The sequence below is a fragment of the Mya arenaria genome, chromosome 9, assembly GCF_026914265.1.
Source record: "Mya arenaria isolate MELC-2E11 chromosome 9, ASM2691426v1".
Taxonomy (NCBI): Eukaryota; Metazoa; Mollusca; class Bivalvia; order Myida; family Myidae; genus Mya; species Mya arenaria.
The window spans coordinates 2,850,214-2,873,785 of NC_069130.1; the positions used below are offsets into that span (position 1 = coordinate 2,850,214).

At 35.5% G+C, this 23,572-nt stretch overlaps 1 protein-coding gene across 7 annotated transcripts in view; it reads left to right on the plus strand.

Moving 5' to 3' along the window:
* LOC128203718 (solute carrier family 2, facilitated glucose transporter member 1-like) overlaps positions 1–16,921 on the plus strand; it is a 38,513-nt gene extending 21,592 nt beyond the window's left edge. For all 7 annotated transcript variants that reach the window (XM_052905249.1, XM_052905248.1, XM_052905247.1 and 4 more), the window contains 12 exons: positions 42–155; positions 588–846; positions 1,314–1,428; positions 2,203–2,327; positions 4,114–4,254; positions 6,236–6,373; positions 6,666–6,853; positions 7,223–7,333; positions 8,040–8,159; positions 8,837–8,912; positions 9,215–9,342; positions 9,810–16,921. In XM_052905249.1, the coding sequence (XP_052761209.1) occupies positions 42–155; positions 588–846; positions 1,314–1,428; positions 2,203–2,327; positions 4,114–4,254; positions 6,236–6,373; positions 6,666–6,853; positions 7,223–7,333; positions 8,040–8,159; positions 8,837–8,912; positions 9,215–9,342; positions 9,810–10,016 (1,722 nt within the window). In that variant the 3' untranslated portion in view covers positions 10,017–16,921. The remainder of the gene's footprint in view (positions 1–41; positions 156–587; positions 847–1,313; positions 1,429–2,202; positions 2,328–4,113; positions 4,255–6,235; positions 6,374–6,665; positions 6,854–7,222; positions 7,334–8,039; positions 8,160–8,836; positions 8,913–9,214; positions 9,343–9,809) is intronic.
* Positions 16,922–23,572: the final 6,651 nt, after the last annotated feature.

Below are 23,572 nucleotides of genomic sequence, written 5' to 3' on the forward strand. Positions count from 1 at the left end.
TTCAAAATCATGTTTTAATATCGTCATTTCCTGTATTTCAGGCACCTGAAGGAGGTGGTATGACAAAATGGCTGTTTTTTAGCATCAGCGTCTGTGTGTTTGGTAATTCTTTCCTGTACGGCTACAACATCGGAGTGGTGAACTCTCCGGCCTTGGTAAGCATATTAACAAGTCGTGGATTAAATATACAAAAGGTTAATAATGATTTAAACAAGTTCGATTTGTCGGACTATTGTCACTTGTTTAATTTAACATTTGCATTTTGTGCAGTTGATGTCTGTATTTGTTCGTGCCTTACTTCAAATAGTTTATTATTTATATGATTTGTATTGCTTAGTTCTGCATTGTCTTTAAGTAAATGGTATTTACGAATGTTGGGACAAGTATGTGTTTAACTAGTTAAACTAGTTTTAACCCCTGGCAACTCCTGGCCCAAATATCATAAAAAATAAATTCAAAGCTCAGTCTCCATCCATTTCAACACATAACTGCACAGCGGATCCCTAAACCACTAGACCACTCTCACCCACACCCCTACAGTTCCTATAAGTAAATTGTTTTCAACACGTTTTTCTCTTTTCTTGTAGATAATCAAAACATTCTACAGCCAAGTTTATTTAGCTAGAGACGGAATTGAAACCGTATTTAACCCCCAAGACAAGGGTCTGCACTATGTTGATCCAGCGAGATATGTCAACACCACTACACCGGCCGTTGTGGTGGTGGATAACAACAGTAACACCACCGCTGACAACTCCACAGCACTGTCCGATAACAGTACTAAAGGCACCTACGCCGTGGAAACAACCACTGTCAGGCCTGTGTCTATGGCAAAGACAGAAACAGGTAACTTGGTTATATCACTAAATCAAGTAGACCATTTTTTATTGAAATTTTTAATATTTTTCAAAAGCGGTAACTTGTCGATAATTTATTAAGATTTTTTTCGAGACCTTTTTTTATTTATTTATATTTTTCGTAAATTATAACAATTTTGTGTAGACTTTCAATAGCATTGACAAAAAAAATAAATGAACAGTCGAACCCCGTTGGCTCGAACTCCCAGGGACCGGCGAAAATGCCTCGAGCCTCGGAAAATTCGAGCCAAGCGGGAATGCTTAGCATCAATATAAAGAAACCGGTCCTTTACATCCAGTTCGAGCCAACGAGGAATTCGAGCTAAGCGAATACGAGCCAACGGTGTTCGACTGTAGAATGTATGAGAAGCAAGATTCCTGTCAAAAAAATAGAGCTGCTGGATGATTTCGTTTTAATGTAGTTCCTAACCTTTCGATTTACGTTCTTGTTTACAGAAATTAATGAGGATAACTTCATCGAACTATTATGGTCGCTGACAGTCGCTCTGTTTGTGTTCTTTGGAATGGTTGGAGCATTTGCTTCAGGACGAGTAGCGGACTACTTTGGAAGGTAAGGGTATAATGCGCTCAAAAGCGAGCACATAAAAAAGGACAGTTATATATTGCTACATTTTGTGCAAATAGAACTTGGTGTATAAGGAAGTTGTCATATTTACAGTTTGTTTTAAATGTGCATTTCCTTATTGTTATTTTGAGTGCATTCCGTCATCTGCTTGTAAAATACTTGGTCGAATAAGGAAGTTACCTTTATGTAAAGTTTCATGTGCATTTCCGTATTGATATTTTTCGGGCATTCGAATTATGTTTGTAAATGAACTAAAAGAGATGAATATTATTCACTGAAAGATTATATGATAACAGAATTATTAAAAACCATGTAAAGGTTCACTTAACTTAAACTTATATTATAAGCCCCATAAAATTCTACATTTAAGTATGTAAAATGTTAAGCTTAATGTATATAAAATATAAAATATGTAAATAAACCCTAACGTTATTACATATCCAACTAAATGTACATGTATAACTAAGCGGTATAATTACGGTAAATATATAATAACATATTATTTCGAAAAATGTTAACTTAAATTTTTGTTTGTTTGTTCAATGTAAATATGATATTAACATTTAATAAATGAATGAAAATTAAAGATAGAATATTTTATTAAGTCCTTACATTATTATAAATCAAACTTTATGTCTTTAACTAAGCCCTTACATTAAACATAGCATATTAACATTGAATAAATGAAACAAAACAAAAACTTCAGTTGAAATCTTTAGATTAGCCCTTACATTATAAAAACTGAACATATCATTTCAGAAAGAAGGGGATGATAATTATCACCGTGCTCATGTTTTTTGCCGCCATGTTTGGTGGGATTACAACCATAGCCAAGTCGCCGGAATGTCTCATGATTTCCCGTATATTTGTGGGTCTACACAATGGTAAGTAACTGGCTTGGGATTGTCAACGATGGTATAAGATAGATGAACATGAGTGGATTTAGGGGGTGGGGCGACCTAAATTGACCAAGTTTACTTTTTATATCAGTATCGGAGTAAAATGTGATAGATTACGATTAAAATGCACCATTTCGGACAAATATCTTTCAAATGTTCTTCGGCGAGTACCCCACACTACTCTATCAATATTTTAAAACATATAAATTTCGTTTCTGCCGAAGGGGCGCATGCCAAAAGATTTCGCCCCTAAGCTGCCCCCCCAACGTCACTTCCTAGATCGTCCCCATGTGTTTGTTATAAGCATACCATGATATATCTATTGGGCCGTCTTATTAATTAGCGTTAAACCATGATATATCTATTGGGGCGTCTTATTAATTAGCGTTAAACCAGAATACAACCTACATTTACAGCCAATGGAATTGCAGATAGGCAATCATGAAGTACTGGGCTTAATCATTAAGAATTTCAACTTTCGCGGGTGTTTAAAGGTCCGCCTACTGCCTCTCATCCGATACACAATCCCTGCGTCAGATTTTGCGTTGACAATGTATCAGTAAATGAGGTTGACAATGTGTCAGCCAATGAGGTTGTATTCAAAGTCAGAGTACCTTGATTAAAATCTTAATGATTAAGAGGGGCTCGTTCGATACGCACACTCCACCCATTCTTAATCATTATAATGTTACTTAATGTAATCTAACTTTTACATATCTATTTGGGCCGTTTTATTAATGAGCGCACAATGTGATATGGTAATATATCGAATTTTTAAGCCCAGGGGAATATCTCCTGTCATTTTCCCCCAAAATATCTCTTCACAACCAAGAATGAGGGATTCGAAAAATCAATCGTACGACTCGCTCGTAAATGAGATAGGCAGACAGGGGATTTCATAAACGAACTTAAAAAAATCTTTGCTATAATGGAGAGGCCAATTTGCTTCAACTTAGTTCGTAATTAATCTATTTTGATTTGATATATTTACATGGTTTATCATGTAGCAAATGTGAATATGATTACTTCGATTGTGAAAAGAAAAAGAGAAAAAACTAATGTTATGATTAACTATGATTTTTTCAATACATTACGTCAGTTTGGGGAATGATTGCCAATGATTTGTTTAGATACATTTTAAGCTACATTAATGTTCATGTCTGATCCTCGATAAGATTGAGTTTTAAACTATTTACTGATCATTACATTGATACCTTGGCACAGACGGGACGCAGTTATGTAGACGCCGTGTACTACACTTTGATCTGACATTTAAGGTTGTGTCAGTGCCATACTACTGTCTCAAAGCAATGATTTGTTGAAATACTATATTTTCATGGTTTCATCTTTTGTGAGAATGAAATTGTATGGCCATTTTAATGTAATTCCCATTTTTGTGGACATATTTATAAAACAAAAGTTAAATAGAAACTACAATAATTACTGATTTCATTAGCCAAGTATTATTTTAAGGTGTCCTATAAACAATCAGGTTAATTACGGAAGCCTGGTGACCCCATATATTGTTGGTATTATTTAGAAAGGTTTTATGAATATGTAAAAAATAGAACAAAATGCTCTTTAATATTGCAAGCATGGCCGTAACCGGTCCGATTTCAGCTGAAGTAAAATCTGTAATGTGAATTCTGTCATTTATTTTATTAGCCAACAACATGCACTTTGAACGCTTTCAAAACCATATAAGGTCATCAGATATCATATTAAAAACTGTCGCTAATGTATTTCAAGACACTAAATTTTCTTGTTTCAGGTGTAAGTGTAAGCTTAGCTTCCCTGTATCTGGCCGAGATCTCACCAAGAAGTATCCGCGGAGCTGTCGGAACATGTCACCAGCTTTTCATTACCGTCGGTATCCTCTGGTCCCAGGTCCTCGGTCTGCCAGATATCTCAGGTAAGGAACGTTCTAATCTTGTTTTAACCCCCAGTGAATTCTTGTTCCACTGAACTAGTTTTAACCCCCAGTGAATTCTTCTTTCAGGGAACTCGTTTTTCAGTGTTACAGTGAACTCGTGTTCCAGTATTTTATTGAATGTTTCGCGTTCTAGTTAACTCGTCCTCAAGTGAACTCGTGTTCAAGTGCTCAAGTGAACTCGTTTTCTAGATAACACGTCTTCCAGTGAACTCGTGTTCTAGATAACACGTCTTCCAGTGAACTTGTGTTCTAGATAACACGTCTTCCAGTGAACTCGTCTTCTTGATAAATCGTCTTCCAGTGAACTCGTCCTCTTGATAAATCGTCTTCCAGTGAACTCGTGTTCTAGATCTTCCAGTGAACTTGTGTTCAAGTGAACTCGTCCTCTTGTGAACTTGTGTTCAAGTGCTTAAGTGAACTCGTGTCCCAGTTAACTCGCCTTCCAGTGAACTCGTCTTCCTGAGAACTGGTGTTTCTGTGCTCCGTTGAGCTCGTTGTTCACTTTTCCCGTGTACACGTGTTTAACTGACCGTTCCAAGGCTGTTATTCCATCATTTGTTGATGAAGCTATTTTGATGCATGCTTAAGGTGTTTGTACGTTTTTTGTCTCTCGTCCAGTGTCTTTTGGGACCTTACAATACGCCTACATTATGTTGTAGTTTTCATCCTAAATCTTCTTTAAAATACTAGACTTATATATAATAATATATTAATATAGACGAAGATTGCTTTAAACGTTTTGGCAACCTAAGCTGAGCGTTTTCCTCAAATCTTCGAACCCGTGTCTTCCTGAAGCCCTGTTGTCTTTCTTAACCCCCACTGTAAGCTCTTTTGAAGCACGTTAAATCTAAGTCGAAAAGTAGTACAAACTGCAAAAACATGTTCAACTGTTGTTGAGTTGAATAGTTTCATCTGTTTCAAAATAAGTGCATATTTCAAAACAATATGTTTGATAGTACTCATACGGTATTTATTTTCGTTAGAATTTCATTAAATTAGTATCGTTTGTATGTTGTATATATAACATACTATTTTGTATACGTAAATTTCATCGTATATTCATGTAAGCCCCGGAGGTTTAGATATCTAAAAATGATAACACATTTAAATGTCAATGGCTGTAAATATAGCTGTTTAATGATGTCGACATACAAATGTCTGCTATATATGTAAACATGAATTTAATCATATCTTGCGAAGCATTTAATGATATCGCAAAAAAACAACAACAAATTTCGTGTTTAGTTGCATTAAGATAAAATGGAACTCTTTATTATTCTCTTTTCTAAAAGCGAAGTAAAGATTTCTACACAATGATCAAATTGAACTCCCAAAGGCAGGCAGTCCCGATATAGAAGCCAAAATCCTAACATCCGTCGATCGTGAGTCTTCAACAATGAAACTGTCTTTTTGTTTTAAAGATTTATAATTTCCATTTAAGGCATACATTTATTAAACAGAAATAAAGTTATTATTTTTTACCGCTACGTATTAAGCGTCTGTGAAAATCAATGACAATCTTACCATATGTGAATCGTGCAAGTGTTAAACAGTAAAAAATGATCACGGACTATCATAAGTCTACTTAATTGAGGTATGTGTGGGTATAAACTTGTGTTCCGTTCTGTTCTGTTACATGTTGTATATGTGCCTTTCATTACCTTCTTACTCAAGATTCAAGATACAGTTTGTTTAAGCTCTTATTTGTTAATTTTAACTTTCAAAACGCTTGGAATGTCTTCAATATTTAATGCAGGCAATATGTAAACATAAACCGCTCGAAGGCGGTAAATCCCTCATTGTTTAATGTAGCTATTCTGATGCGTGTATGGTCTGTGGTGCATGTACGTTTTGTTTTCCCTCGTTCAATGTCTGTTTGGCCCTAACTGAACAAGCCTAATTCTTGTATAATTGACTGCTGGGCTTGTCCATAGAGTTCAAATGTTCTCCAACCTTTCAGGCGGATGGGGCGTCTGGCCATGGCTGTTCGCTTTCAACGCCCTGCCTGCTCTAGCCTGCCTCGTGCTGTTCCCACTGTGCCCTGAGAGCCCGAGGTATCTTCTCATCAAGAAAGCGGACGAGGATGGTGCTAAGAAAGGTATGGATGAAGTTTCGTAAACATGTTTTGAAATATCAATGTAAAAAGGGACAACTATAAGTCTATTACATAAAACCCTCGAAATTATGCCTTGCGATGAAAAAATACCAACGCATAGGGATTTCGAATAGAGTACTGCTTAAGATATTGCTTTGAAGGTGTTCATATATTTTGAAAAGGAAATTATAGTAACCCATGGTACAAATCACGTATCTAAATACCAAATGATGTATTCAAAAAGAATGTAGGGAATAACTCCCATTTCAAACCGGATAAACACCTCGCATTCCAGCTCTAGTCAAGCTGCGTGGCTATGACAACGTCGAGGAGGAGATGGAAGAGATGCGCGTGGAGGCGAGAAGAGCGTCCTCTGTGGAGCAGTTCACACTTAAAAAACTGTTGACTACCCCCGAACTAAAACTGCCAATCATCATTGCTTGCACGCTGCAGGTTGCACAACAATGGTCCGGAATCAACGCTGTAAGTTGAACCTTTTGGCGTTTTACACATTATTGATGTAGAACGTATTTTTTATGATAATAATGAAATGTAATCAATACAGTTGAATTATAAACGTAAACTTCAAAATGAAGCATTTTTATATATGTGTACATGTAACATGTATGTATACGAGTACGTCTAAAATACAAATAGCTTTTACATCGAACCATCATCTAGCTGTCTTACAAAGTCTTAGCTCGGATTATTGCAGCAATATTTACCATTTCTGTTTAGTTTATTTATATTTTTCACAACACACACACTGTCATTAAAACGTAATCAAGAAGTATAATTATGGCACACTGTTTTGACGTGTTTACCTACAGGATCTTGATTTATTTATTTCAGGCAATGTCCTACTCGACATTCATCTTCAAACAGGCCACCATTCCAGAAAATACGATTCCCTACGTTATCGTCGGGCAGGGGGCTGTTAACGTCCTTGCAACAATTGTCTGTGTAAGTTGTATTTGTAGTTTTCAAACCATTGCAACAAGTAGCGGTGTATGCTAATATGTATTTTTCTAGTGTAATGTAATAAATATCTGTATTAGTGTATATAAAGTTTTTAATTTATTGCAACAATTATCAGTATAAGTTGTATATTTATCCACGGTCGAATCGAAGGTTGGTCAGATTATGTTCAAACTTGTTCAGAATGCCCCCCCCCCCCCCCTTCATAAAATCTTGACCTCTTGTAAATGTGGGTCACATGGGGTCAAAAACTATGTCACTAGGTTTAAATATAGAAAACATCTTAGGAAGTCTAGACGCAATATTTCGATCAAATATTTATGAAGTTTAATCAAAATGTTTTCCTTGATAACATCAATGACTGGTTTGAAACTGTATCACATGAGGTCAAAAACTAGGTCACTATGTCAAATCTTTTAAAAATCATGCCTGGAACCTTATATTGGTATTGATTGCTCAGACTTTGTTCAAACTGTGGTCAGAAAGTTCCCCTTGATGTTATCTTGGTTGACTCTAAAAGTGGGTCACATTGGGTCAAAAACTAGGTCGTTAGTATATTTAAGTATTTACCTTAACATGGCGGGTCCTCTTAGTGGGAAACGCCACCTGTCTCTCAATGTCTTACCGGTTTGCAGTTGTTTGCAGTATAGAGTTCATTCCATTATTTTATGTTTTTATTTTCTTCTGGTAGGTTCCTCTGATGGAGAAGCTTGGTCGACGTCCACTCTTGATCTTCCCGATGTGCGGCATGGTTATATCTTTCCTCGTGTTGACCATCTGCCTTACGCTCTTACAGTCCGGTGACTACGATGTAAGTGCTTTTTTATATTTCAGCGCAACACAAACATTAGTAGCAAACTGTACAAGACTTGGACAAGTTGTCCACGTGTTATCTTTAAGTGAGTTTTCTGATTTAAATGTTTTGATTGGTATTTTTTTTGTATAGAAATTGACCTATCAAAAACTATTTTGGCTACCTTAAACAAAACCAAAGAGTAAACCAGTTTATATACGACTGGTTGCTGGATGTCATATGAAATGTTTAAATGTGTTTATGACGGAGCTAGTGTTGAAGGTCGGCGAATATATTGAGGATAATTGTTTGTTTTAGTGTAAAATCGTAATATCTTTCACTCGAGTGAGCACAAAACGCTATGTTTAACGAACGAGTGGCATGGCGTTCACAATGCCATGATCATTTCATGTTCTTTCATTCTGATGGGTCAGGCATCAGTACATGTACTTAAGTTTCTGAAAGATAAAAAAACTCTAATGTTTCCCAGCAAGCACTTTTGTACAGTGTCCCGAGTTATACCCAGGATTTTTCTGTGGCTTTTATTTGACGTCTGGCCATTATCGTTAATAGAATGGGTATTGCCTTAGGCCTTCAAACTGGGTCTATAGTTTTTATTACTGGGCTCGCGCCTGCTTTACATTGAATATAAGAGGAAATCAAAACAACTAGTTAATTGTTATTTTTGTATTCAGGACTCGAAAAAGATCCTCGGCATCGTCTGTATCGTGGTAATGATGACGTACATCATTGGCTTTGCAGTCGGCCTTGGTGAGTTGGTTATCTATACTCGCGCATTCTTCTTACTCATTTAAAAAAAGCATGTTGAAGAAAATTGTAAGGACTTGCCATTATATTATTCATTTGATCTTAAATATTTATTTCAAAGAATGAAGTTCTCAATCCAACCGCACTTGTGTGGCACGGCACATGTAGATTCTGATTGTCTGATTAATTTTCCATGGTTAATTCTCCTTGTTCAAAAGAAAGTATCAGTCATATTGTGTGGTGAAATTTTCCGCTTAGAGCTCTTCAGGAATTTCCTTTCTTATATATTCTTAATTACATTGTAGGACCAATCCCGTTCATTGTTTGTGGTGAAATTTTCCGCCAAGAGCCTCGTGCGGCTGCCATGAGTCTGTCCCTGGCTTTCAACTGGATTTGTAACTTTATCCTCATGTTGTCCTTCCGGTTTATACAGGTCAGTATTGTGTGGTTGTTTATGGAAATAAGACGAATGCGTTATTGTACAAAACAATACAAACCAGTGGTTTAATTCGTAGAATAACATTTAAAAACGTTAAAATTCGAATAAGTATTAGTTGGTTTAAGCTAAAGATGGTCTATCCGCTATATGCTCTCGTCCGCTATGCTCACTCCGCCCATTCTTAATCATTAAGATTTAACGTCATGTCATCTAACCATCACTAAAACCACGCATTATTATATAAGTACAAAGTTTATTTGCAACACCGGCATATCAATGTTTTTAACATTTTCAAGCAATTATCATGGCGACATGCACAATTTAAACATATAAATAAAGCACAAAGGTTAAAGTGTCATATTATAAAAATGAATTGATAATGCATATAAAAAATATGAAACTATATTGTGTTCAATATGTTTTACTTTTTTTATCAAACTGTTGTATTTCTTTGCTTACAGAAAGCGATCGAATCCTACACTTACTTGATCTTCATCGTTATTCTTGTGGCGGCCATTATTTTCATCGTTATCTTTGTACCGGAGACGAAAAACAAGACCTTCGATGAGATTGCCCAGTCGATTGCCTTTGGGCGAGGAGCAAGACGACCTGCATTTAATGAGAACGGCGGAGAAGAACTTCAGCCAATGGGAGATCAGAAAATTTAACTATGGCTACGATAGAATAACACTAGGAAATATACTGGAGGCATAACAATGATTTTGGGAAAGAGGGTTTCAATGGTATCGCTCATACGATAAAGGGTCTTAAACACGCTAAATATAGTATTACACTAAGTAAGGTACTGGAGGCATAACAATGCACTTCAAAGATATCGTTCGCGCGATATAGGGTCTTAAATAGATGCCTGATGCATTTTGTGAACTGTTTAGACCACCTTGTCTACGTATATGTAGAAGAAGCCACTGCGGCATTTTGTTATTTCTTGCTGTAGTCAAACAATTCACTCCCTTAATTTACAAACGTTATATTATAACCTTGAAAATCGGTTTGAAATATTTATAAATTTCGGGTTTGTTGTTAAATATTTTAGATCTTAGACCAGCGTCTTCCAATAATAATGCCAGCTCAAATTCAAAAGTATTACCCACTCTCAAGTTCAAAATAATGGTTGTGAATTTGTCGATAGGAGACCATTTCCGATGACCATAGCTAACAAAGTGACAGGGAAAAAGTGGTACACTACCTTAAATTTCTTGAGATCTCTTAAGTGTGGATGCTGTTTCCAAAAGCATGTATGTCTCTAGTAACTTTACTTGTGTGTGTTTAAGAAATTGAATTTGCTTGCCGAGACTACAGTCTCATTGTGGGGTACACTTTTACCAAGCTGGTAAAGCGGGATTTGTTTGGTAGGCGTTACAGTACATTGACAGAAGGGTATAGTTAGTTTTGCATGTTCAACGGAGTGTTTTAGATATTGTTTAGACATTGTAGGAATCGTAAAATATTTTATGTCAGGATAATCTCATTCAACATTATTATCAATGTGTACAATTGTTAGGGCTAATCTCTACCGAGTGTTAAGTCTTTTACAGTGTTTTGTGTTTTTGTTTTAATTTTTTTTGATCTGCTCAGATTTTATATTTATTATTGTTTTTTATGTTTTGTTAGGCAATGCGTGTAATTTGTAAATGCATTTAGCTTTTGCAATTCTCATTAAGGATTTTAACAGATTTTTAATATATCTTATTGCCTTCATCATGCAAATGTTTTAAACCCTTGGCAAGGTCACGTTTGATATAGTTGAAGGGAAATACAATTAAGTAACACCTAAAATTGGAATTGAACCGCCTGGCCTCAATTTCTCGAGAGGTCTTATAGTAACAGGAAGCTAATTTCTTTAGGCCAAATTTCTAAATCATGATCATGGTAAGAATATAAATTTTACACAAAGTATGCCTAAACCAAAATAGGGCGATGAGCATAATCCTGTACCATATTTAAGATGCTTTGAGAAATTGGGGTCTTTAGGGTAAGAGTGAGGGTCCTGAAATATGCCTTGTGTCAGAAGATCACATTATTTATAACTAGTGTACACAACATCATAACATACCACGAGGCAAAACAATTTCGATGCACAACAACAAACAACAAACACAAATACATTGCCCTGGAAACATAGCGGCAACAACAAAGGGACATTAGTCTGTTGTCCAAATACAAAAATTCCCGGTCAGAACTAATAGTATACAAAAAATCCCGATCAAAAGCTTTATGGTGGTTTAAGCATCGCCATAGTTTCAGGATTAAACCCCCAGTCTTCTTCAGACGAAGACATTTGTTGGTTAAGACGAAGAGGAACATCCGGTTTTTGAGATAGCTTGATAGGACAATGTTATGTCTTAGGCATGTGAATTAACAAATACATCGTCTGAATGAACCTGACCGTTCCAAGGCGGACACCCTTATCAATTTGTAAGTCAAGGTCACTGGCTTTATTTCAATCGGATTGAAAACAAGTCATTAAAGGCGGCCAATGGAAACTGCTTCTATATACTGTGTTAGCCTAAATGACCCGACCAATGACGGCTACAGAATTGTGAGAAAATACTAAAGAACACGATATAAACAATGCATGTGATCAACATCTTCACTTTAACTAATGGTTAATGCAAGTACAAAAACAAAATAATTTAACAATGAGAATATCAATGCAAAGTTAGACAGACTACTTGAAAAAGATATTCGTATACCAGACACGCAAGCAAATTAGGCCACACGTTCTACCAACAACAAATACGACCCTCTCACAGTGTCTCACAAAAGCTTCAACACATGGTATATTTCTATGAAAATATATGATTATTCTGTCGCACTTACATCAAATTGGGGCCGTTGCTTTTTGTATGAATTTGTTTTTGGTTTTATTTATGCTTTTATATATGAAATGCATGTATCATATAACAAGGGTGTGATGTTATAAGAGAGTACTGAATCTCATGACTTTTTCAATTGGAATTCATCGGCCAATTTCCATCGAAAACAACCTCGGATGTATATGGAACGATTACAATGTTTGAAATGTTCACAGTTTACAATGTCAAAACTATTAACATTTAACTACACGGCCAGAATATCGCGTAGTAATTTCAGTTAAGAAGTTCAACATAAGGACTTAACTCTAAGGAATCTGATTTTTTATGCCATGATACATTTCACTGGCAATCAATTTGAACTTAGAACTTTATGCGAATTACACGTTTAAAACAATTAATTAATATAATTATTGTTAATTTTACGAGTTACCTCGAATATAGCCGGAAGATATCTGAGGTTGTATTCGATGGAAAAGGCAGAGATATTCCGATTGATGACTTTTTATTACTCATTTTCTATCTTTGTGTTTAGAAATTGTGATAAGGCTTTTGCTGTTTTCTGCTTTTGTAACGTGTACTTGACTCTTCCCGAATCTCATTATATAATAGTATTGAAACTATTTATACTTTATAAACTTTAAAAATGTCGTATGTTAATAAGGTATTTAGATTTACCATGACATTTAATGTATACATCATAAATTAATGTTGTTACAAATTTATTATTGTGGAATAGTTGTTTTTATTGATATCGTCATTGTGATGTGTGTCATCCAATTATTACATTACAAGTTATACGATCAAGATAATGGTTAAATAATATTTAAGTAATACTTATAAATGTGTGTTTGTTGACTGCACAACAGATTATGTATTCAGGGGTTCTAAAGTTCAGAAATAATCCTAAAATCAGGAATCAGAGCTTTAAATATCCTACACTTCCAAAGACTGTTTTTTGCTCGGAAATGTGCATAAAAACAGTAAAAACAACATTGAAATTAATATCAATAACTTTGGAACAATTTCATAGGGCAGGAATTCATGCTCAAGCAGACCCCTGACTGTTGTTTTTAGGATTGAAAATGATCCACCTATAGAAACCCTGATGTGTTGTTAACACGGTGCTATTGACACTCGGATCTGCGGGTAGTTTACACCCATTTGAATTAAGGTTTTCGGTGTACAATAAGATGGCCATTTTATCAAGAAATCGTTCTTATTTTGTGATGCAATGAGACTCCATATAATGTTGGTTACTACTGAAAGGGTATTTATACTGATAAACATTATCTTGACTTGCCATTTTATTAAACAATCATTCTTAATTTGTTATGCAGGACTCCATATGATCGTGGTAACTTGTGAGAGGATATATAAATATTGATGTTTATAATCTGAATTAAATGAATCACGAATCATTACATATTATAAGGTTATTGCAGTTTATATTTCTATTCTTTATTTCAACTCAAATTTGAAGTGAAATGACTGATTTTTCGATCTGTCAAGATCAAAGCAGCTTGTTTGTAATATTTTTATCGGTATTATATTTACATTAACTTTATTTACACACTAAACCCTTACAATGAATACCGAATTAATATGAGTTCACCAAGCGCCAACATACAATATTGTACATCGAACACCTTTCTTTAACGAACGTAATTCCTTCCTTTGCTGTGACTGTTTGGACTGTATAGTTTTGTATGAAATGTACATGTTGAATATTGGTTGATATTTATGTTGTAGATTGTTGATTACACGTTTCTAACGCCACAAGTTTTTTTGCATTGGCTTTAAAAAAATGAAACCCATTGCTGGACGTTTTCATGGTATATTTGGTTCTCTAAGCTAATGGCAAATTTACCAACAGGAGCAAACGTATTTTCTGAATGATGTGCATGCAATTGTATATTTTAGGCATTTTTTATTATTTTTGGCAGCTATAGCGTATAGTTAAGATTGTAGTGTATGAGTGAGGGAAAATTATGATAGTTTAAATTAGCTCAGGGGCGGGTCCAGAATTTGGTGTTAGAGGGGATGCAACGTACTTCCATCCTCAAACATGTATAGTTTTAAATGTGGTAAAGGGTTTATGGGGTTGAGTAATCAGAAATGGTGCATTATACATTCTTAACACAAGACAGTTCACTTGGACATGTTTAGGGGACAGAGGTGGGCCCGAGCTGTAAACCCGGTAGTGAATACTATGTTCAGATTTAAAACAATAGTTCAACATCACTGTTGTTGGATGTCGTAAAAACGGGGTCACTAGACATGATTACCTTTGCTGATTTAAAAAAAACACATCAAGGATTGGTAACTGTCGAATTGCACAAAGAATTACTACACTTTTAAACGAATTGTTGAATTTCCAAAACACAGTTCTTGTAAATATATTCCACATAATTTATGTCGTAAACTGCGCATGCAAGTAGGTTGAGAATTTTCAACTGTTCCAAAAGCATTCATTGGCATGGTATTGATCGACTTTTAAAACATATCTCAACACTTTATCGATGAAAGATACATTTCCATATACTCGCTAATTCAGTGTACTGTCGGGATACAGTAGGTTTGGGCTTATGTTTCAATATCATCGCAGGCTGAAATGTTCAATGTCGTGATAAATTACATGTGATGTCACGTGTGATGTCACGATTTATTGTCATCGCAGGATGAAGACGTTTAGGTCATACACGTGGTATTACGTTTGTGTGTCAAATATTCGACAATAACAGGTTTAGGATTCCCACCATAGCTTATATTGTTTATTTTTTGTTAAATCATGTTTCCTTATTGACAGAATATCCTAAAAAACAGACTCTATTGAGCAATATAATGATAACAGCAATTCAGTATATAACACATTCTATGACATGTTATTAGCTAGAAACGTTATTACGAGACAACAAAATTTATTGTTTGTTTAGCCTGGTGTAAAAGCAAGACAAAAGACTCATAACCCATGTCTAAAAGTGAACATACGTAGTAGTCGGGTAGGTATGCATACAGTTATAGTGGTAAGCGGGAAAGGGCTATATCTGCATACAGTTCTAGTGGTTAGCGCGAAAGGGCTTTATCTGCATACAGTTCTAGTTGTTAGCGCGAAAGGGCTAGATCTTCCTCCTCTTGTTTTATATTGTTACCATTTGGCTTTCGCCCCTCGAGTTGTACTATAGTCGCCTGGCTTGTATGTACTGATGTTTGTTAATAATATTTTGCCTCCGCAATCAGTGTGTCCGCAATCACTGTGCTACTAAATGTTAGTGCCCTTTGTACCAATATATTAAAACGTTATACTGTTAAATAATATTCGTAACCTCAGACTTATGTGCTACTTGAAAGAAAAACATATATCCGTAAGCACCAGACGTAATGCTGATAAATGATACTATGTTTGACACCCAGCCTTATGTGCTGTTAAGTATAATCAGTATTCCCCATGTTCTCGACGAATCTGAAGCTAGCAGGTTTAAGTATCATATTCCTTAGATCGGAAGTACTTGCTAAAACTTTACGTTCATGTTTTAACTTTCAGCTACTGAGATTGTTTCTGTAGTTTTTAATATAAATATTTATACTATCATGATTAACTTTTAAAAAAAATCATTTAAAAATCATTAAACTTCTTAAAATGAAAAATATCAAAGAAAAGATAGTGAGCTTAGCTTGGTCTTGTTTAAAGATATATAGGACAGAAATCGAGAAATTGGGGACCGATATTGTCCTATAAAAACGAAGCCTATATTAAATATTAAGGACAAACAACCCGTTACCCCCTACTAATGTGTTATCCAGAATTAAATATCCGTAACCCCAAGGTTAATGTGTTATCCAGAATTAAATATCCGTAACCCCAAGGCTAATGTGTTATCCAGAATTAAATATCCGTAACCCCAAGGCTAATGTGTTATCCAGAATTAAATATCCGTAACCCCAAGGCTAATGTGTTATCCAGAATTAAATATCCGTAACCCCAAGGCTAATGTGCTATTTAGAATAAAATATTTTCATAACTCCAGCCTTACGTGCTTTTAGGTATCAACTTTGTTGATAATTCCCAGACATATGTGCTATTATAGATAGAAATATAAAACATGTAGATATTGATCATAGTATTGTCAGAGTAAATATACATTATGTGTTTGCGGTTCTTGTTTGTGTTTTAAAGTTATTTTTGTGCTTTAGCATGTTAAACTATTTGCCAATATTATTATTGTTTGTCATGAGTCTGTATTTTTAAACTGATTTAAACGTTTTAATCACATTATGAATTGAATTGAATTAAATTGTTTTTAATTAAAACTTGGTTATTATTTCCTTTCGTGATTTTAAAAAAATTAAAAACTATACATTAACATTTACATTGAATATGTAATTATATTATGTAAACTCGAGTTCTCTAAAACATATTTGGTAGTGTATCATATGTGACGTCATACGCGTCATTTGATGTATTCACGTGAACAACAAAACACAAACTTCAAACAAGACTTTGAATGCAAAAGAAAGTTATAACAATGTGTAACAACACTTTCATAAAACTTGTAAAAGTACCTTGGATGCTTATGGGCAACTCAACCTTGCAATAATGTAAACGTCGTTCCTAGACAGGTCTCATGTTCGCTGTGACGTCACAAATGTTAATACAAAAATATTTACAGTGCGATTGAACAACAGAGGTTTTGTATTGTGGTGTATTATAAAATAAAATAAAAAGATATAATCATGAATTTGTTTTGCTTGTCCCTGTTGTGTATAAAGATGATGGATAAACGGATTGGCTGACATGTCCATTTGTACATAGAACAGCCGGATGAATGGATCAGCCAAAATATCAATTTGTATATATAGAAGCCAGATGAACGGGTCGACCCATATATATGTCATTTTGTATATGGAAAAGCCAGATGAACGGGTCCACCCATATATATGTCATTTTTTATATAGAGAATCCAGATGAACGGGTCCACCCATATATATGTCATTTTGTATAAAGATAAGCCAGATGAACGGGTCGACCAATATGTCATTTTTTATATAGAGAATCCAGATGACTGGGTCGACCCATATATTTGTCATTTTGTATATAGAGAAGCCAGATGAACGGGTCGACCAATATGTCATTTTTTATATAGAGAATCCAGATGACTGGGTCGACCCATATATTTGTCATTTTGTATATAGAGTAACCAGATGAACGGGTCGACCAATATGTCATTTTTATATAGAGAAGCCAGATGACTGGGTCGACCCATATATATGTCATTTTGTATATAGAGAAGCCAGATGAACGGGTCGACCAATATGTCATTTTGTATATGGAGAAGCCAGATGACTGGGTCGACCCATATATATGTCATTTTGTATATAGAAAATCCAGATGAACGGGTCGACCATTTTTATATAGAGAAGCCAGGTGAACGGGTCGACCCATATGTCATTTTGTATATCGAGATGCCAGATGAACGGGTCCACCCATATGCCATTTTGCATATAGAGAAGCCAGATGAACGGGTCGACCCATATGTCATTTTGTATATGGAAAAGCCAGATGAACGGGTCCACCAATATGTCATTTTGTATATATAGAAACCATACGAACGGGTCGACCCATATGTCATTTTGTATATAGAAAAGCCAGATGAACGGGTCCACCAATATGCCATTTTGTATATGGAGAAGCCAGATGAACGGGTCGACCAATATATCATTTTGTATATGGAAAAGCCAGATGAACGGGTCCACCCATATGTCATTTTGTATATGGATAAACCATACGAACGGGTCGACCCATATGTCATTTTGTATATAGAGAGGCCAGACGAACGGGTCGACCAATATGCCATTTTGTATATAGTTAAGCCAGACGTACGGGTCGACCAATATGTCATTTTGTACAAAGAGAAGTCAGACGAACGGGTCGACCAATATGTCATTTTGTATATGGAGAAGACAGATGAACGGGTCGACCAATATGTCATTTTGTAAATGGAGAAGCCAGATGAAAGGGTCGACCCATATGTCATTTTGTATGTGGAGAAGCCAGATGAACGGGCCCACCCATATGCCATTTTGTATGTGGAGAAGCCAGATACACGGATCGACCAATATGTCGTTTTGCATATAGAGAAGCCAGATGAACGGGTCGACCAATATGTCATTTTGTATAAAGAGAAGCCAGATGAACGTGTCGACCAATATGTCATTTTGTATATGGAGAAGCCAGATGAACGGGTCGACCCATATGTCATTTTGTATATGGAGAAGCCAGGTGAACGGGTCGACCCATATGTCATTTTGCATATGGAGAAGCCAGGTGAATGGGTCGACCCATATGTCATTTTGCATATGGAGAAGCCAGGTGAACGGGTCGACCCATATGTCATTTTGCATATGGAGGAGCCAGACGAACGGGTCGACCAATATGTCATTTTGCATATCGAGGAGCAAGATGAACAGGTCGATCCATATGTCATTTTGCATATGGAGAAAGCAGATGAACAGGTCGACCCATATGTCATTTTGTATATAGAGAACCCAGATGAACAGGTCGACCCATATGCTATTTTGTATATTGAGAAGCCAGATAAACAAGTCAACAACATGTCATTTTGTACATCGAAAAGCCATATGAACGGGTCGACCCATATGTCATTTTGTATATAGAGAAGCGAGATGAACGGGTCGACTCATAGTCATTTTGCATATGGAGAATCCAGATGAACGGGTCGACCAATTATGTCATTTTGTATATAGAGAAGCCAGATGAACGGGTCGACTCATATGTCATTTTATATATGGAGAAGCCAGATGAACGGGTCGACTCATATGTCATTTTATATATGGAGAAGCCAGATGAAGGAGTCGGCCCATATGTCATTTTATATATGGAGAAGCCAGATGAACGGGTCGACTCATATGTCATTTTGTATATGGAGAAGCCAGATGAACGGGTCGACTCATATGTCATTTTGTATAACGAGAAGCCAGATGAACGGGTCGAGGGATATGTCATTTTGTATAACATGTTGTTTTTTATAACAAACATAAATATTGGTTGATAAAGTTAACTTTAACTACTTACTAAATAATGGATATATGAACTTATTTATGAATGAAAAAAGATTGTAACTGTATATCTAATAGCTGAAACCGCAAACCTTTATTAAACCAACTAGATACGTCCATGCATGACTGGATTATGACACTTGAAATGCTGCAGTATTTTCTAAAGGAGACAACTTTGTACAAAGAGGTTTGTATTATTGTGAAAGTTATTTTCCCTGAAATTTGAGCTCAATATATAACCAAAAAATCATAACATAACAATGGTCAATAGTAAATCGAGATGTGTAATGTTCAGATCAAATAATGAAACAGGAAGATTGTCAAGATTGGGAATTACGCTAAAATAGATATTTCATACAAGTTCAACACGCGTACGTCAAGTGAATCTATTTAGTAGTAATGCTGTACTTTGAATAATTTCCATCAAAACTAACCGTGAGTTACATGGAATAAATGACACGAAATAATAGATGCAATACAAATTCGTGGCATCCCTATCAAATCAAAGAAGCATAAAACATCATTGCAAACGGAATGAAATTACAAAGTATATAAAAAAAATGATTAACTTGTTTTATAAATACAAACTTCAGTTTTATGAATTAGTAGTTCTTACCTGACAGATATCCTTCTCGGGGTCCGCAGTTAAGAATTTAAATATACGTGGATATTTCTACGATAAATGTGTGTCCTATCTGTAACTACACAGAACCCTCCACAAGTTTCAATGACCGCAAATCACTTCACAGCCTCAAAGCAGTGATGGCCAGTAGGAAACAGGGTTTCCAGGTCACATTTTTAAACAGTACAAGTGGAGCTTTCTTCAGTCATCCTAAAATAAGGAGAATACCCATATCAGGAACAAGTCATTAAATGGGATGTCTTCCATTATTAACAGCTCGAAAACAAATTATAGAAGGATTCTGACCAATATGAATGTTCGTGACAGGGGATAACACTGATGGTAGCATGGATCTGTAACCATTTATAGTTCTGCACTTTAAACCTTTTCCGTACATCTGTGGTAATAAATCATAAAACAGCACAGTGTGCTACAGAGGCAAGCTATGTAACAATTTCGTTTGAATGACACGAAGTATAGAATCGCTTGAACTTGCTTTAATAAGTTTATCATGTGTTATTTCTTTAGGATTTTGCAATTAAATATCTTGTGTCTTCAGAGAAGAGAAACCTCGGTCTTTAACGGCCTTGTAGTCAACTTTAATGTTCCTGAATGGTGATGGAATATTCTCCCTTTGTTTGGAGTCAAAAGCATTTGGTGGAATGAAGGTTTCAATTAGCATGGTATCAACAGATTGCGCTTCTGAGAATACCAATGTTGTCTCGGCCATTGTAGAGCAATAAGCATCACTGTGCCTTGAATTGTTTTAAAAATTGCTGGGAAATTGTGGTATCAATTAGAGTGGTTGAAAAGCAAAAACAATCATGTTGAGCAACGCAATTGAAAGTGCATCAAAACGAAAAAGCTTGAAGATGTAGTGTCCAACGACAAAACAGAGGGTTTTTTGTTCTGAAACGCCTCTCAGATGGGGATGAAATTATTACATATATAATTGTTACTGCCATCATTTCTAGATAATTGCTGTGCATAAGTCTCTGAATATTCCTCGACTGAGGCATTAGGCTGTTCGTTTGGTCACTTGCATCGGTGGTCCCAGTAAATGGAAATGTGTGCTATCTTTCTGCGAATACCAGTATTGTGATCTTTACACCACTAGTTCAGATGTGAGATAAACTGTTGAGTAGTAGGGATTTTAACAGCCTTCCATTTGAAATTAGTTCCAGACAAGAAATATTATTGCAAGGAAAACCATGAAATGTATCACAATGTTTTACCCGCTAAAATGTTACATTGCTAATCAGATTGTCCAACTTCCCTGCTGTATGGTATACTTCGCCCTCTAGCAGATTTAACAGGCCTCCTATGTGAGTTACTGTCTGGACTGGAACTAACTGTGACTTTGCTAAGTTTACAATAAAACCTACTTGATAAAGGCAGACTTAGAATATCGGACCTGTTTAGCAGCAGACCTCTTTCTGTTCTGTTTGCGGCCAGCAGTCGTCAAAATAACTTACTAGACGAATATTCCTTTTTCGTAGTCTGGCTATTACACCTAATGTTATTTTTACATAGACCCTGGGTGCGCTCGTTATGCCGTAACAAAGAGCTCGAAATTGGTACACTATGTATTAATACTGAAACCGAACATACTGACGATAGATTATGAAAATGTTTATATGGAAGTGAGGTTTTATTCTATTATTTATGCCCAGTCTCTTATTTCAGCCATGTTTAGGACTTTTGTGAAAGTGTCCATTTTGAAATGCTATTTTCGCAGATACACATTGAGAGGTTTCATGTGTATCACTGGTCTCGGTTCCCCGTTCTTTTTGGATACTAAACAACGTGCTGATAAAACCTGAGTGAATTTCGATCGGCTTTATCATTTCTATCGCTTGTTTTTGAAGTAGAGAATTTATTTGTACCTTAATAAAATATTTCAATCTTTTAAAGGGACACGTTTAGGTTTTCTACCTAGAAAGTGAGGTTTATTTGGTAACTCCAATATGTATCTTTGTTTTCCATTTGGCTGTAGTTATATTTTTGTCATTCTGAAAGCAAAGGTGAAAGCCTTCCCCCCAACGGATATCTCCGGATTTCTTGCAACTATACTTTCAGAGTCATTTTTCATTTGTTTTTTCCCAGCCTTCCCCTGCCTAAAGTTGTTGAGCTTTTGTGGTAAATGCTATAGCTGCCTCTTGATATGGGATTGGAATGTCGAAAGTATCACTCTATGTGTCCCTTGGAAGTTTAGGGATACATAGTTTTTGTTTCCGCACTACCATATCGAGAGGTGCGAAAACGTTCTTAGTGACATTAAATAAAGCAGAAGATAGATCCTTTTGCTTTCACCCCTCCCCACCCTCGATATGTGCTTTTCTCATTTTGTTTTGCAAATGTTGCTGTTAAATAACATCAACTGAGAAATGGAAATAACTAGTTGCATGTCAACCTCTACAAATTACCTAGTTTTAATGTTGCTTCGACGTAAAATCGTATCAACATAAGTTGTCCGTGTTTGCGGAATAGCAATGTTTTGACAATCAACATCAAAAGTAACACTAAAATGCTAAAATTTGGTGTGTAAGTATGTTTCTTCGCACTTGCTTGCTGCCTTTGAAAGCACCATTGCCTTGTCAGCATAGTCAATAACTTCTTGTTCTTTCTTAAGTACAAAACCAACGTCACCATTAAAATGGAATGCTAGACAATTTGCCTTTATTCTACCTCCAAAACGAGACAAAATTCTCTAACTCAGTCTTGTGGAATGTACACGTTGGTCCATTAACTTCACACCATACCGAGTTAGTATGTTTAGATACAATTTCGACAAGTCTGAAAGTTTTAATACAGATGCAACGTTGTCTCTTTGGCGTAACTTTTGTATGCAATCTATTATTTCGTTAAATGATATTGAGTTTTCAAAAAAGCAACCACAACATTTTTACCATAAAATAATACATTATTCTTTTATGAAAATGCAATATCATGTTAAAAATAGTTATGCAAACATTTTTATCAGATCTATGGCCTATATTTCATTCATATGTAGTGATTCAATGCCTGAAGATATAGAGGATATTTGTTTATTTCAGTGTAAGATCGTATTTTATTTCACGAGTTTCATAGAAAAACATATTTTCACGAGTGGCGAAGCCACGAGTGAAAATGTAGTTTTTTTATGATCACGAGTGAAATTAAATACGATCTTACACTGAAATAAACAAATTTTCTGTTTCTTTTATGCTTATTTTCGGAGTTTTATTTGTTTTTTTTATTTATTTCTGAATTACCCCCTTTTTGAAAAGGGTGGGCTTTACGCCGCTACCCGTGGAGCGCCCCTCATGCATAATTATAGCAGTCAACTTTTCTACTTTCGGTTTGCTGAGAAATAGTTCTCTGCTATTCATTCTTATAGCTTAATATTCGCTCGTTTTTTTCTTGCAAAGCTTTATGAACAGTAAAAAATGAAGTATTATTAGTGCACAAATGTTTCAAAAAATAATGAAAACACTTTATTTTAACCAAATTACTACGCCGCTATTTATAGAATGAAGATTTGGAAGGTCAAATGTGTTAGCAAACCAAATGTGGATACTCATTGGATTTTAACCATTTTTCTTAGTTTAAGACTGCATATACGCGTGTTTTTATAGTAAGTTAATATTCAGTCATCTTACTGCCAGAGACCAGTCTGTTTCGCTTTAAAATGTTTGTTTTCCAGAAGAGT